At 34.6% G+C, this 16,883-nt stretch overlaps 1 protein-coding gene across 4 annotated transcripts in view; it reads left to right on the top strand.

Moving 5' to 3' along the window:
* RSRC1 (arginine and serine rich coiled-coil 1) overlaps nt 1-16,883 on the top strand; it is a 150,274-nt gene that overhangs the window by 81,163 nt on the left and 52,228 nt on the right. For all 4 annotated transcript variants that reach the window (XM_026665625.2, XM_026665634.2, XM_087965234.1 and 1 more), the window contains exon 6: nt 2,258-2,309. In XM_026665625.2, coding sequence (XP_026521410.1) covers nt 2,258-2,309 — 52 coding nt within the window. The remainder of the gene's footprint in view (nt 1-2,257; nt 2,310-16,883) is intronic.

Genomic DNA, 16,883 nt, shown 5'->3' on the forward strand with positions numbered 1-16,883 from the left:
TGGAGTGCCTGTTTTCTCCTTTGCCCATACCAAAAACAATATGATTGTGCTGCAGCCTGAGGTTGGGAGGAGAATTTAAACAAAGGTCTGTAATGGGCTAGAATTCTCACACACACATGAATCCCCCCCCTTTGTTATTAAATAAATTAGGTGTGGGATATATTAATATTTCAGGCAAGTTTTAGTATAACAATAGCTAGGTAAAAGCCTCTTATATAGAATTTGTTGAATGTTTGTTTGTTTGTTTACAACATTTATTGGCCGCCCATCTTAACTCTGGACAGCTTAGTTAAATGTACAGGTAAAATGTAAAAACATAAAAAGTTAAAATCAGACATTAAAACTAAGAACACATGGGGAGGGCGGGGCGGAGTGGGGGGAGGTAGGATCTGTTATTACTCAATCAGCCATCTCCATTGCACTGTTCCCCCACTGGGGTCCCAAGCCAAATGGCTGAGCCACATCTGTAGGTCCTTACAAAAAGATAGGGTTGGAGCCAACTTCACAAGATGGGGACAAGATGTTCCAGAGGGCAGGAGCAACAACAGAGAAGGCCCTCCTCCTGGATCCTGCCAGCCAAAATAATTGGGCTGCCTCCTCTGCCAGCACGAGTAGTACAGGCTGGACACATGCTGTCTCAGTCCTTTTCCAGGGCAAGTACAGATAGTCCTTCACTACAACTACACTTGAAATCAAAAATTCTGTTGCTAAGCGAGACAGTTAAGTGAGGTTCCCCCCATTTTTCACCTTCCTTGCCACCGTTGCTAAATGAATCACTACAGTTGTTAAGTTAGTAACTTGGTTGTTAAGGGAATCTGGCTTCCCCATTGACTTTGCTTGTCAAAAGGTCTCAAAAGATGATCACATATCATAAATATGAGCCAGTCACCAAGTGTCCAGATTTTGATTACGTGACCTTGGGGATGCTTTAGGTATGAAAAATGGTCATAAGTTTTTTCAGTGCAGTTGTAACTATGAACAGTCACTAACCAAAAGTTGAAAGTACTATCCTTCAGGGATTCTTATAGGAAGGTGTAAAATATGCACTGGGTCAAAAGAGACCAGATTGATTGCTGTAAGTGTGTGTGTATATACATGTGTGTGTGTGTGTGTGTGTGTGTGTGTGTGTGTGTGTATACACGTATGTATGTATGTATGTATGTATGTATGTATGTATGTATGTATGTCTATATGTCTGTATGTATATATGTCTGTATGTATATATGTATGTATATATGTGTTATGTATATGTATATATATTTGCTGGATTACCAGTGGAGAGATTAAGCAGATGAAATACAGTACTTAAAAGTATTGATGTGCTTCTTCAGTTGCTATAATGTATGGACTTCCAACATTTCTTGTGCAGTATGAAATATTAGAAATATTTTGATATTAAAATTAAATTTCTCATAGTTACTTCTTTGTTTGAGGAAAAAGTACTTTGATGAGGTACTTTGCTGTCATATTTTGCTTGATCAAAGTTTTAAACTATGTTTCCCAAAAATATAATCATATCTTTACTTATTTATGTTTTCATCAGTTTCTATTAAGTTAAATGGTAGTGTCATTGTAACCTTTGGCTTATTTTTTCTAAATACTTTTCTTTGACAGTTAATACCTGGAAAATTGATTACATATTATTATTGTAGTATAAATGAGTAGTCACAGTGTAATGCAAAACAGATTTGGTTTTTTTATGGACTTAATAAACAAAAACTATAGTTACAGCAAAACAAATGATAAAAAATAAAATAATAACAATAATATAAAACACAAATGATTTAATTTAGTTTATATGTTACGTTACTTTCATATTTTAGACATGAATGCTCTTGAATGATTTGAAATGGATGATGTACTTATTGGATTATATAAGGAAAATGGCTTCATTTTGTTTAACTAATTCAAACAATTTATTATTTCATTTATTTGCATATTTTACATGTCTTTAATTGCCTTTTTTATTTATATTTATATTTTTTGTATGTAAAACATGTACATGATAAAATCTGTCTTTTTATATTTTACGTTTTAGGAGATTATTTTAGGAAATTCAAATTCTGAAACAAAAAAAATTGTCAGAAAATCTGACCCCAGAATCTGAATAAAGTGGAACACTACTGAATCACATACGCCTATTAATACATAATACAGTACATATGAGAACTATATGTTGACATCAATCTACTCAGATTTGAACATTTAATTTTTGCACAAATATATTATCATCTGTTTTGTTTCCTTTTTCCCCCAGTCTGCTGCTGAACAAGCCAAAGCTAGATTACAATTGGTCCTTGAAGCTGCTGGTAAGTAAAGCCAGTGAAAATATTAATTAAAAAAATAAAGAAGATAGATTTTCAACAGCCACATTACTTATGTTTGTTATTGTTATATAGTTAATAAGTCAACCCTAGTATATTATATGATTAATTACTGCATTTACAGTATCTAGACAGGTATAAGAATTCATTTGAAAAAAAGACAGTGCCAAAATATCCTAAAATTAGTACAAGGTAAACATCTTTGTCAAATCCACAATACATTATTTGCTTTATTGAATTCTAATTTTATTCTAAAGTTTTGTTTGCTTCATCCAGTGTCAAGACTATCTTTGTTTTAATTTTAGATTCATTTTTAACTTGAATCTCATGATGAAATCATTAAGATATCCTGTTTTTCCATTTGTATTAGATGCATATTTTTAAAGATTATTTCAGATTCTTGCAAAATACTTAATACTATTTAAAAAACAACAACCTTAAACTAGAATTTATAGATTCCTATTCTGGAATAAAATATGTGATTAGAAAATAAGTGTCATAAAATTTTAAATAATATTATTTCTTTTTCTTTGGCTTCATGTTAACAAACATCTAGACAATTTTCAGGAAAAACATGAAACTTATGTATTTTTAAAATACCCTATTCAAAATGAAAATTATCAAGCTGTTCCTTTCAATGTAAATGGAGGTAGATTTTCACCTGATATCAAATTATCTTAAAGAAAGAATCAGGGGAGCCTTTTGTGTGAGATTTGTTGGAATATTGAAAAGGAATATAGCTTTTGGATTCATCCTAATAATTAAATGACCAGTAGTGGTTTTTAAAGCTTTGGGAGTTAACACTTTGCTCTTTTCACTTCCATGTTTCCACATTTATTCTATAAGTTCTTTTTTAACTATATCAAATTACTGTAATTTTCATTTATATTTTTATTTATGAAGTATATTTGTAATAAAGCATTCATGCAGAAGGATGCTAAAAGACCATATTTTCATTAATGATAAAAATTTAACTTGAATCTCTGGTGTGTGTGTGTTTATCTATCTATCTATCTATCTATCTATCTATCTATCTATCTATCTATCTATCTATCTATCTCCTTTTGGTATACAATACAGTTATTGGGCACTCTTAAATAACACTGACTATATTAATTATTATTAGCACTTTGGAGAGATCAGCAAAAACATTTGAACCTCAGAAATTCTATTAATAGTAATGTATTAATTAATAGTAATACATTTTTAAATTTTATTTTAAGAGTATATTTTAAAGTATTATATATATAAACAATATTATGTCTCGTATTTCTCTTTATATTGGATTCAAAATGATTTTTGAAATATATTTATGTAGCCATTATATATTTCACTTTTGCCTTCAAAAAGTCTTTTATATAAATTATATTACATGATGTTTGTACAGATTACATCATTCTTAACCTTTTTTAATATACTTCATAGTTTTCATTTTATTTATATATTTCTTTATTCAGCTACAGAAACTAACCAAATAATCTGGGAAGGAAATAATTTTATATCCTTAAGAGGTCCCACTTTATCACTAATCATGATATATTTGAGTGACTTTATTTACTTATTTTTTCACTAGAATAAATAAGTATTGCATTATTTTAATACAATTTAACAATATCACACCAATGTGCTCTATTTGAGCAGATGTTAAGCAGGCAGTTCCTGAATGTTAATTCTGAGAGGGTGGTATGTTTAAGCCTATCTAAAGTATGTTGCATGTGGGCTTTCCAGGCTTAGTTACAATGCTCTCTCTCTTGGGAGAATTTTAAAGCTAAACCTCTTTCTTTTTGTCACTCTATATGGACTCTCTCAAGTCAGTATAAAGCAGATCATCCCTAGGCTAAAGCTCTTCAGCTTTTGTTATTGGGCTCTGTAGGCCTGTAATTAGGCCTCCTGGTAGGCCTTGCAGCCTAGTTAATGGTCATATGGAGTTTCTGTGAGGCAGACTGGCTTTGTATAAATTCTTCGTTGGAATATGTTTATGGGTCACTTCATACCAGGACCGTGTTTTGTCCTTGTGCCCTATAGGCAGACAAGGAACTGGTTCCCTTGACCATGGACAGCTCTCTTTGCTGCTCATAGTCTACTCAACTAATCCCCAGTGTAAACAGAGGATTTAGCGTAGCTTCTGTCACTTACAGTTGCCAAACCACTTGGGTGTCTGTGATTTCTTTTCCAGCATTAATTATTGAATGATGGAGAACAGTAAAAGGTTTCATGGTTGTTTGTACATTAAATATATCCTTCTTGTCTCAAATACTGACAAGACAGTATTCACAATATTAAATACTTCATCCTAGTAGAAAATACATATACTTATATGTATTATACAAATACTTAAATACATATTTAAGTAATCCATATTTTAATTGAATTTTAAAAATGTATACTTTACAAACATATTTTATGTGAACATTTCCAAATAATTAGTTTGTGCTAATCATATAAAAATGGTGTCCAAAATTTTCTACGCTGCAAAGAGTCTTTTCAACTTGTAAGAACAATTGCAGAAGTTGATTGATGTGTGCTTTCAAAGTCGCGAGTTGAAATGACTGATCTGCATGTGGAATCTGCATTTCAAACCTGTTTCTAAAAAAACATGCAAAATACTATATTTTAAAGAAAGAATTGTTGATGGCTTAAAGCAGACTTCAAAATAGAGTTGTTAATATGACGTTAGCAATATGTGATAAAAACTGATGGAAGAATTATTTATGTTTTATATATAATGAAGTTGTTTGACAGCTTATCTGAATATTTAGCTGTTTAACTCATTATGTTCTGATTATATAGCCAGTTTGTTCACTTAACTGTGCATCACAATTATTTAAAAAAATTCTCTGTAAATGAAGTGGATAGTAAAACATAAATATATTGATGTTAGATGTGGCAAATGCAGAATATTTTTCTATGATTTTCTTCAACATTTCATTAGAGTGTGATAAATCTGTATTTGCTCAGTCTTATAAGTGGTATACAGTCTGTGGGGCTAAGATGTTTCATGACAGATGTGGCTGAGGAGACCACATACATAGAATATATGATTTTAGTCTGGTGGAACTAATAGGATCATTCATTACTTTACAGATCTTTCCTTTTTTGTTTCTTTAATGAAAATTGTTTAGTTAAATAGGGGAGTCTTTTAGCTCAGTGCTTAGTAACTGTGCAAAGCCAGTTTTAAGGCCAGTTGGGAAGAAATGAAATATTACAAATGTCTATTTAAATATTATATATCAGAAATGATTAATTTAAAAAAGAATAGTATGAGATTGCTTATATTTCTACAGTATTGTTTTTAATATTAGCTCTATTTATATTCATAGGGCTACCTCTTATGTTTTCTTTGGAAGGTAAAATTACCACAAATGGATCATGTGCAATATGCTTATGCACGTCTTTCAGTAATTTACATTATGAAAATAATACAGCAATATAAAATGTATATCAATAATATTAATAATGTTCTATCAAGTCATTGGTTTGTATTTAAAAGTTTGTATATGTATTGAGATTTTAAAATCTTCCCTATAATTTCCAGTGACTATTTTTTTAGTGATACTAAAAAAATTGCTGGAACAAGAAATTGGCAATATATTTTGGATGTCTTAGAAGAGAATGTCATAGATTAGAGTTGAACTGTGACATTCTTGGTGCTCTCTGAACTTGCTTGTTTGCTTGCAGACATTTCATTATGCAACTAGGGAACAGCATTAGTGTGAGTGGAGTTTGTTGCATGTTTATATATAACTCCCCTGTTTCCCTTTTAAGATATAATGACTTCCCGAAAATAAATATTTTGCCTATTTGGGATATAGCTGTCTGGTGCAAGCAACCAGATCCACATGTTTAGAGTTCAAGCTAACTATTTTATTGTAGCAGTCCCCAACCTTTCTTGCTCTTAGGATCAACAGTGGTGGCGTGAGTGGGAGAGGGTTGAGCACTTCCACAAATGCAGCTTTGTGAGCTCACAGGCTTGCCTGCTGCTTATGTGGCCTGGTTTTCAATGGGCCACAGTCTGGCCCATTGGCTGGGGACCCCACAGGCTGGGGACCCCTACTTTATTGCATTCTGCCTGTAATACAGGAATCTCCCCAGGTTGCTTGCCTTCTCTTGGAACGAAAACAGATAAAGCCCCATAAGCTAATTCCCCGATTAATCCCTTCTCATCCAGCTGGCAATTCCCAACAGTAGCTGACTTAACAATTCCTTATTTATTAATTTTTTATTTTTATATATATTTTTTATAAATAACTCAAAGCAACAATCATATCTAATACTTTTTTCTCCTAATGTGTTTCCCTCAACAACAACCTTGTGAGGCAGGTTGGGCTGATAGACAGTGACTGGCCCAAAGTTACCCAGCCAGCTTTCATGCCTAAAGCAGGATTAGAGTTCAGAGTCTTTTGTTTTCTAACCTGGTATCTTAGCTGATGAACAGATCAAGTAATTTGTTTGCTAATGTAATTATTTCAATATTTCCTTGGTAGTTATGCCTGTAGCACACAGATTCCTTATTTTTTTCTTTCCACAAAAATAACAGGAAAAAAATCCCTCCGTTATTCAGGCAGGTAGAACTCTACATAAGGGAAGAACTCAGCTTGAAAACAAATTTATTTCCAAGATATATGAAGAGGGATGCGGAATTGAGAGAAAAGCAGTCAAAATGGTTTAATTTGAGAAGTTATTCCTTTCTACATGCTTTTGTCTTGTGCCTTGACAAATTGGCAAGAGGTTAAGGTGACACAAAGCAGCAGTAGCTTAGGCTTGTGGAATCAAGTTATAATGACCAGCCGTGATTAAAGCGATCTAAGAGTTATAAACATACTTCAACCTATGTTTTCTTTATCAAATCATAACAGCAGAGTGTAGTTGATGCTAAACAACATGGTCTATTAGAGAACACACTTAGAAGAGAGTGACAAATTCAGAGTTTTTCCAGTCAAACTAAAATGTATTTCCTACATTGTCAACTACATTTGGCAACTTTCTTTTCTAGAATATTCTCTCCCAATAAATATACATGCAAGACTCTCATATTTGTGTGTGTGTGTGTGTGTGTGTGTGTGTGTGTGTGTGTGTGTGTGTAACTCTCCCAGAAACCATATTGATTAAAAATATGTTTTAAAATAAGGTACCTGCTTAAAAAATTAGTACATCCCTGTTTACAGATGCAAACTAGTCTGTCTGTCTGTCTCTTTCTCAACACACACAAACACACACACTCTCTCTCACACACACCACATTGATCCAAAATTACATACACATATACACAAGCAAAAGTTTACATCAAAAACAACAGGCTACCTGTAAGTATCAGCAAAGTATGGGTTTTGAACTTTATGTGTCAGGCTAAAACTATTTATGACATAAAACATCCACATCCATGATTCATCTAGAATTTACAATACAAACAAGAGATGGTAAGGTTGTTTTGAAATATTTAGGAGGAGTTAAAGAATAAAAATAGGAACATTTTGCAGAATAGCTTCCCCTTTTCTTTTTCACTTAGTAGGATGAGAGCAGCTATGAAAGAAGGAATTATAAGTACCATTTTTGCTACCAAATCTTGGGGTGCTGGAGTACTAAAACTGGAGCGGTGCTGGCAATTAGTTACCTATGCGTCATGTTTTCAATTTACATTAGATCACTTGAACAATTTCTACATTTATATATTCCAACACATGTAGAATTTTTTCAAGTGATCTAATGTAATTTGAAAAGATGAGGAACAGGTAACTCATCTTGTTAACTTCAAATTTGTTAAGCTGCCTAGAGTTACCCTGAAGTGAGATGGGCAGCCTATACATTTTATATTTTATAAATAAATAATAACTATATTTCCCAAGTTTTGTAAATAATGCCAAACAAGAATCTAATTCATTATTCTAAAATATTGTATTTAAAAGTGTGGGGAGAGCCTAGGTGGAGAATTTGAAGAACCTTTTAATTAACTCATTTGATTCATTTTAGTAAATGTTGCCTAATTGATTATATCCCCCAGGCATGTTTTATCTTCCAGTCTTCACTTAATATATAAGGTAAAATCTCTTGAATTTTCTGTTCTTCTTTGTCCAAGATTCCCTAGCAACTGGAAACTTGTTTAGTGATAAAGATTAAATGTCCATTTGTATCTTATCTGCCATACATACAACCGCATTGTCCTTTCCTAGAACAGATTCCAAGAACCCCCTTACTTTTATTTGTGCCATTTCCATGCATTTCCTTGCTGCCCTTCCAGGCATACTCCTTGCACATCCCACTGAACTTAGAGATATCCCACCATTTGCAATGTCCTTAATTCTGGCCATGGTAAATTCCTGCCTGTGGGCTATAAAATATGCTGGATTGCTGCCTACTCTCCTTAGTACCACCATTTCTCATGAACCCAACCAATCCACATAGAAAGAACCTGTAGGTGGACTAATTTACACTGCAATAAAATATAACAGTGTAAAAAAAGATTATGCTGTACAGTTTTCATGTTGTTTCCTAAAAGTTATTAAACTTTTTAACTTCCTTGATAACCTCTAGAAAAAACCCAGTAACATCTGTTTTCAAAACTATAAATAAAAAAGATGCTGCCTCCTTCATTCCCAAAGAAAGAAATAACTAATATGCAAAAATCTGTTTTCTCCCATTTGTAAAGAAGAGTAAAAAAAAAAAAACCGTTGCAAGTTAGGCTACAGGAAGTTATGGAGAAGACTGCAGAAGAACCTTCACTTTGGTTCTTCAGCGTAAACAGTCAACTAACAGAGTAAACATTTTCAACATTTCTTTTTTTTTTTTTTCTTTCTTTTGTGTAATTTGAAGAAGTGGTAGAAATCACTGACTTATTTGATAAGAAGAGATTCTTAGAATGAAAAATGAGAAGCAATAGGTACTGATTTCAGAAGAACAGTGCTGAGAGAGGAAAATAAAAGTTTTTTTTTAAAGGGAAGCAATTTTGTACCTGGAAAATGAAGAAAATAAATTTTGTCATGATAAAGAGCCCACCCAGATAATAGAATAGAATAGAATAGAATAAAATAGAACAGAACAGAACAGAACAGAATAGAATAGAATAGAATAGAATAGAATAGAATAGAATAGAATAGAACAGAACAGAACAGAACAGAACAGAACAGAACAGAACAGAATAGAATAGAAAGAACAGAGCAGAGCAGAGCAGACAGAACAGAACAGAACAGAACAGAACAGAATAGAATAGAATACTTTATTGGCCAAGTGTGATTGGACACACAAAGAATTTGTCTTGGTGTAAATACTCTCAGTATACACAAAAGAAAAGATACATTCATCAGGAGTCGAGACTCATAAGGTAATAATCAAATCTTCCTTTTTCTTCAGAAAGAGAAAGGATAAAAAAAGAAATGAATTAGGCAAAATTTTTGTAGCTGAAAATGCTTTAATTGCCAGGACAGCCTTTCATGTATACAATAACCATGTGAGGATAAGCAAATAAAGTATACAAAACACACATTCTCAGTTTTCTCACATATGCATCATCTTCATCCAAGCCTCCTATACATACAGACACATATACCAAATACAGTGTCTTCTTTTACCCCACCCTAATCTTTGCTAGGGGGTAAAGGAATCTTTTTTCCCTCCTATGAGGGCAAAAACATAATTTGTGGAACATTTGGCAGTCTCCTGTTCTGCCACCACCTCATCCCCACACAAATTTCCTCCCCACTCATGATCCATATAACTCCATCCGTCCCAGGTGTCAGCTACCACATCACTGCCACATAGTTGGAGAAAGTGGCTGATGTTAATTGAGTAGCTCTTAGTAGACAAAATATTTTGATAGTTGAAGGTTACAGAGTATTGCGCAGAAAGAATTAGAACTTACTTTAGGATTGGTGCATGTGATGTAGTGATGAAGAAAAAGGGGGTGGTTTGTAGGTTGGGACTTTGTGGAGAAGCCGGGAAGTTTTAGTTCTGGACTTCCACAGTATGTGCCAGGTGCTGTTCTAATAAAAGTACTTTGAGATGACGTGTGTCTTGGAGTTACTGACAGGAATAGATTTTCCCTGGAACGCTGACACCAGGTAGACAACCAACCAAATTACTATGGTTGATCACACAGTCAGCCAGATATTTAGACTGGATTTGGCATTTTTGTCCATCTATCAAGTCCGTCCCAAGGACTGGGATAGGGCGACATTGTTTAATGATATTAAAGATATTGTCACAGGACGTAAGCTGTTCTAAGGAAAGCTGCCTTTTGTAATTGACTGATGGGGATTTTGTCAAGATGTTCAAGTGAGCGCCATATGTTTTTGAATTGCACCCAAGGCAACCATCATTGTTGCTACCATCTTTTTGCCACAGTTGTTTTACAGTGTTTATCTCCATTTTTTTCTCTTCTACTTTCTTCAGATATTACAGTGCCCACTATCCAGTCTTTTTGTCTTATCACAATTGATAAGTCCAGGATTCATTGTGGCAGTTGTTAGTCCGTTTGAATTCTACACTTGAGCACTTGAGTGTCTTCATTTTCTATTCCTACCAATTTTTGCTTGTAGGCAAGTGGTATTTCTTGCAGATATTCCAATGCACTCTTTTGGCTCTTTTTCATGCTAAAAACACATTTTTTTTCCCAATGAAGTTATAAGCATTTTTCTAGAAACTGCAGCTGGCCATCCATGGAACAAAATGTTGGGTCTGATTAGTACTCGAATAAGAGACCCCTGGCCAGTACTTGAATGCAGACTACTCTGGAAGTTGAAAGAAAGATTACATGGATGTCTTTATGAAGTCACAATGAACCAGGTTCAATTATGTGAGATTTTTAAAGAAGCAAGCCAAATCAGTTAGCCTATGCTTTTCAAGTATATAGTCAATTAGGGTTTTGTAGCAGTAAGGGGCTTGCTGGTGTCTCTTGACTGCTCTCATAGCCTGTAGAATTGAAGGTAACAGTTGATTGATTATATTGTGCCTACGAAAATGCAAAATATTATGTACCCTTCATTATTAACAAAAGTGAGTATATGTGCAGGATCCAATCTGGGTTGGTCAGCAAGACCAGAGGTTTTATATTCCAAACTTTTGGACTCATGCTGGAGCCCATCCTTAGGGAAATTCTCTTTGGCAGAATATGTGCTTTGGGCTATTCTATGTGTGGTATTTATATGATGCCTGTTGTATGTGGCGTCATCATTTATTATTTTCTTTTATTTTTTGCCTGTTGTCTGAATAACATGCAGGCAAGGATATGGGTGATTATTAAGAAGAAAGAGGAAGAGTTTGCCAATTGAAGAACAGAAGCCACGATAGAAACCTAAATAAAGGTCACGTTGGATGTCCTGACTATAAAAAAATCAGGGTGGGAGAGTAAGTGTTTTGTGCAGATGCTGGTAGCTTATGTGGGTATATTGGTGATTGCAAAGACCTATCTCTTGGGTTTATGCAGCACTTTTAGGAAGACATTCATTTGCTGCAGCAACTTCCCTCTTTGAGCATTCTTGTCAGCCAAGATAAACGACTTTCCTTTTTAGACTTTTGGTAAATGGCTTTTACCGTCTGTAATCCTTATAACAACTTTATATAATATTCTGTAAGGTAGGCTAATGCTATCATTAACCCTTTGTTATATATACTCTCAGAAAGTCTATCTAGTAAATTATTAGAGTGGTGAAATTCAAATTGAGGATTTGCTGATTGATATTTTAATTTCCTAGCCAATATGCTTTGATATCAGCTCTGTCAAACTAGGCAATTTTGTACATAATAATCTAAATCAGCAAGCCTCTTATTGTGTTAGATTAAATGCTGCAATTACCAGCCTGTTATTCCTGAACAGATGTGATACTATACAGCAAGCACTACAAATATCAGAAATGATACCAATAGATGGAAGGAAGACTTTGTTGTTCATCATGCAAATGATAATGTAACCCCACAGAAACATTAATTTTTCATTCCATATTTTGATTCATTATGAAGCAAAGGACTTCATCTCTATTACTATGGTTAACAACATATAACCTTTTGGAAACAAACTCATGGACTTCTCTCTTAGTATTACCAGACTCTCCACCAAACCATATTTAAGACTTTATTATTTTAGCAAAAGGTTATGAACTGCTGGTATGGTTAGTAGCAAAAAGCTTTTAGGTTCTTAAAAATATAGGGCATTATACTCAAAAAGTAACATGAAAACCACACATTTATATACAAATTAAAAAGAACTACAAGATGTATCATTGTAGGATGTGAACTAAAGGCTAATATTTCTAGATGACTCTCAGAGAGTTCCAAAAAGACTGTATTAACTTGGTGAAAAATATACAATTGTCCTAGCAAGAGAAAAATGAAAACCAGAGGAGGCACAAAATTAAACATATTAATAGCAAAACCATTACCAAAAGAAGATATGAGAAAGGCTAGTTTATACTATTTGGATGAGAAAGGTAAAACACTGCATGTGTTTAGAGGGAGTAGTATTGTGTTCTTGATGACAGCTGGAAATATTTGGTTAATGGGCCTAAACATAATTTATGGACTCCTGTAACATTGGCCTGCAGATGTTGTTGGATTCAAACTCTGATCAATCTCAATAAACACAGCCAATAATTAAGAATGTTAGGACTTTCACATCTGGAGATCAACAGGCTCCCGACTTGCTTATATGGTATGGCCTTTAAATATTCTAAAACATTTTTATTGAGAAATGAGTATGAATTAAAATGTAAACCTTAACACTCAACTCTCAAATCTTTCTTAATGGGTCCATATGTCCTATAAGTCAGGGGTCCTCAACCACCGGGCTGCGGACCGGTACCGGTCCGTGGAGCACTCTGTACCAGGCCGCAAAGAATTTTTTTAAAAAAAAATTGGCGGCTTTCTTCGCCTTCGGTGAATGCTGCTGGGATCGGGGATCAAGGACACAAATGAGAGAAGGGGAGGGAGGAAGCAACCGAAGCCTGTCCTGCTCTCTGGCTCAGCGCCTTCGGTTTCCTCCCGCCTCGTTCCTCTCTCAGTCGCTCTCTCGCTGCTCCACCAGCCCAGGAAGAAACTGCTTCAAAGAAGCCAGGGGGTGGCTTTTCCTGTCGCCGCAGCGCCTCTGAAGCGCCCGTTCACCCCACCCGCCCGCCCGCCCGCGCTTCAATTCAGTGCCCGTTCTGCCTGCCTGCCTGTTTGGTTGTTTGGGAGCAGCTTCGGCTGAGAATAATAACTATTCGCCTCTTTATATCAGCCGAAGCTGCTCCGAAGCGAAGAAGGCAGGCAGGCAGGCAGAACGGAGCACTGTGGATTGAACGCGCGCGAGCGGACGGGGTGGGGGTAAACGGGCGCCGGAGGAGCTGCGGCGACAGGAAAAGCCACCCCTGGTGGAGCAGCGAGAGAGCAGCGAGAGAGCGACTGAGAGAGGAACGAGGCAGACACCTGAGGGAGGGAGGGAGACACCTGAGGGATGGGGCTGAGGGAGGCAGGGCCGGCGCCCTGAACTTGGTGGTTTGCTGGCAGACGTTTTATTACTCGACTGGGTAACAACATCAGATGTTACCTAGTCAGGTAATGAAACGTCTGCAAGCAAACCACCAAACTCGGATTCTCCCCCCGTCCTTGAAAAAGTGTTTGTGCTTGAAACTGGTCCCTGGTACAAAAAGGTTGGGGACCACTGCTATAAGTGTTAAGCCAGAAAATTGGTTACTGGGAAACCACAATTTAATAGTGTCATAATGATCTCCAGCTAGTAGTTCTGGGTCAAAATATTTTACAATGGCTTTACTGAAATCTTTTCAATAATATTTGGAACTTATATTTGAAATATACATGTTTACCCTATTATGGTTTTCACAACTTTTGTTTTATGTTTATGTATTTTCATGATCAATAATCTGTACTAATTTCTCATTTTAACAAAAAGTTTTAAACTCAATTGTATTACAGTTATTGAAACAGTATTTATTGCTAATTTATTAAATGGGAAAGTGTATGCCATTTTTCTAAATAGTTTCATTTGCTCATATTTTCTTTAATCCAAATGAATGAAATTAGAATAAACAGTTTTGGAGTCATCTGTAATCATGAGCTGATTAATGGAGTTTGGTTTCCTAGCTATTATTCATTCATGAACACCTGATATCTTTCCCATAAACAAATTGTGTTTGTCCAAATTAAGAAATTAAATGAAGCATTTGATGAGTTTATGATTGACCCTTCTAAGTTGGAACCCATTTGTCAATGTCATTATCTTACAAAACTGTTTGACAAATGTGCTGTCTAAGGAGCATGTGGATTTATTATGATTTCTGATTAATGTACGCTGCAAGCCAAATTATGAGATTGTAATAATTTTTATTCTCATTTTAACAGTCAGTGAAGATTTTCATTCCTGATAAAATGCATTTATCTCTGCAGATGTATACCATAGATTATAAGAATCTACTATAGCTTTAAGAATATAGTTTTAAATATAATGCTTCATCTTTTAATATTATTTTTTCTAAAATGCTCATATTACTAATTGAGTTTTAATTATTCTTATTTTAACCACTACTGGATAATGTGTATTTCTATAATTATATAAAAAGGGAATGTAACTCTTATTAAATTAATAAAATTAATATTGTCAATGTCCTTTTAATAGAAAATCACAGTATTTTTAACTCATGGCTATCAACATTTAGCAAGATACATTTTGGATTTTGTTTTCTTTTTTAGATTTTCACTTAAAAACGTCTTAGTGAATCAGACCAAAAATCTATCTAGTCTATATTCTGGCCAGCCAATCTGATGATTAAAACTAGAGGATATGCAATCTGCCCTGTGCTTTCCAATGATACGAAACATGTGCAGAAAATGGGGGGAGGGATTAACATTGCTCCTAAATAGAAAACCACTTGTTGGTTTTGAGTGAGAAAAATAACAGTTTAGGTCATTCCTTGTTTTGGGTTATGTAATATATTTTTCATGACGATGGTAATAAAAAGGTAATTTATTTTTTTGCATATATGTAAGGTTATGCTGCTTAACTGGATGCAATACAGTCCTACTGTATTCTTCCAAGGCACTCAGAGAATGTGCACTGATAACTCTCAACTTACAACTGCAATTGGGACCGGAATTTTAGTTGTAAGTTGTGATCATTGTAAAGCAAGGCACCCACATGACCAAATCTAATTTTATAACCATATTTATATTGTTAACAAAGTGAATAATGCAATTGTAAGTCTGTATCCATTCTCCAAGAAGATTGTTTTTTATTGCAAACTGGCAAAAATAATCACAAATTGCATCACATGATTGTGGGGCCCTGCAACCAGTTGTAAATGCAAGCTGGTTGCCAAATTTCCTAAAGTGCTCAAGTGCCCAAATGTCATGTGGAGGGGTACGCATCATTTTAAAATGGCCAGAAGTATTTACGAGCCACAAAGCGCCCTTTCCAAGATCATCACAATTTAAGCAACTGGTTATTAATCAAGGGCTACCTATATATGATTTAACAATCTCCAAATCAGATATGATAGAAATTAACCTAGTGCTCCTCATTGTAATGAAAACCATGCCCAAATTGGGACTCATTATATTCTCTAAAACATATATACATGGACAGCTGATGGATTATTCAGAAGGAAATTGCTGTTATGCTTGGAATTTCAAAGCTTATGGGTTACAGTATTAATATCTTTCAATGCTGAAAGATTTGTAAAACACGAGTTCCTTGCATGTTTACAGCATAGATTAAAATTTCTGAAATTTGCCAGAAAGCATTGTCATACTATGAGAATTAAGGTAAATTCACAGCAATGTGAAAACCAGAAAAACATGGGCTTATCATTATGTCTCACAAACAAATCATAAGAATAGAATAGAATAGAAATAGAATAGAATAGAATAGAATAGAATAGAATAGAATAGAATAGAATAGAATAGAATACTTTATTGGCCAAGTGTGATTGGACACACAAGGAATTTGTCTAGGTGTAAATACTCTCAGTATACATAAAAGAAAAGATACATTTGTTAAGAATCAGGAATCATAATGTACAACACTTAATGATAGTCATAGGGTGCAATCAGCAATCAAATCATACTAGGAAACAGTCAATATAAATCATAAGGATACAAGTGACAAAGTTACAGTCCTACAATCACAAGTGGGAGGGGATAGGTGATAAGGAGTGATGAGAAGATTAACAGTAATAGTAGTGCAGACTTTGTAATAGTTGAACAGTGTCGAGAGAATTATTTGTTTAGCAGAGTGATGGCTTTCAGAGAAAAACTCTTCTTGTGTCTAGTTGTTCTGGTGTGCAGTGCTCCATAGCGTTGTTTTGAGGGAAGGAGTTGAAACAGTGTATGTGAGGCATCTGTAAATATTTTCACAGCACTTTTTGACTCGTGCAGTATACAGGTCTTCTGTTGAAGGCAGGTGGGTAGTAATTGTTTTTTCTGCAATCCTAATTATCCTCTGAAGTCTGTGTCTGTCCTGTTGGGTTGCAGAACCAAACCAGACAATTATAGAGGTCCAGATAATAGACTCAGTAATTCCTCTGTAGAACTGTATCAGCAGCTCCTTGGGCAGTTTGAGCTTTCTGAGTTGGTGCAGAAAGA

This window comes from Notechis scutatus, chromosome 4, assembly GCF_049901735.1.
Source record: "Notechis scutatus isolate UNSWTSFEM ecotype Mainland chromosome 4, rNotScu1.2, whole genome shotgun sequence".
Taxonomy (NCBI): Eukaryota; Metazoa; Chordata; class Lepidosauria; order Squamata; family Elapidae; genus Notechis; species Notechis scutatus.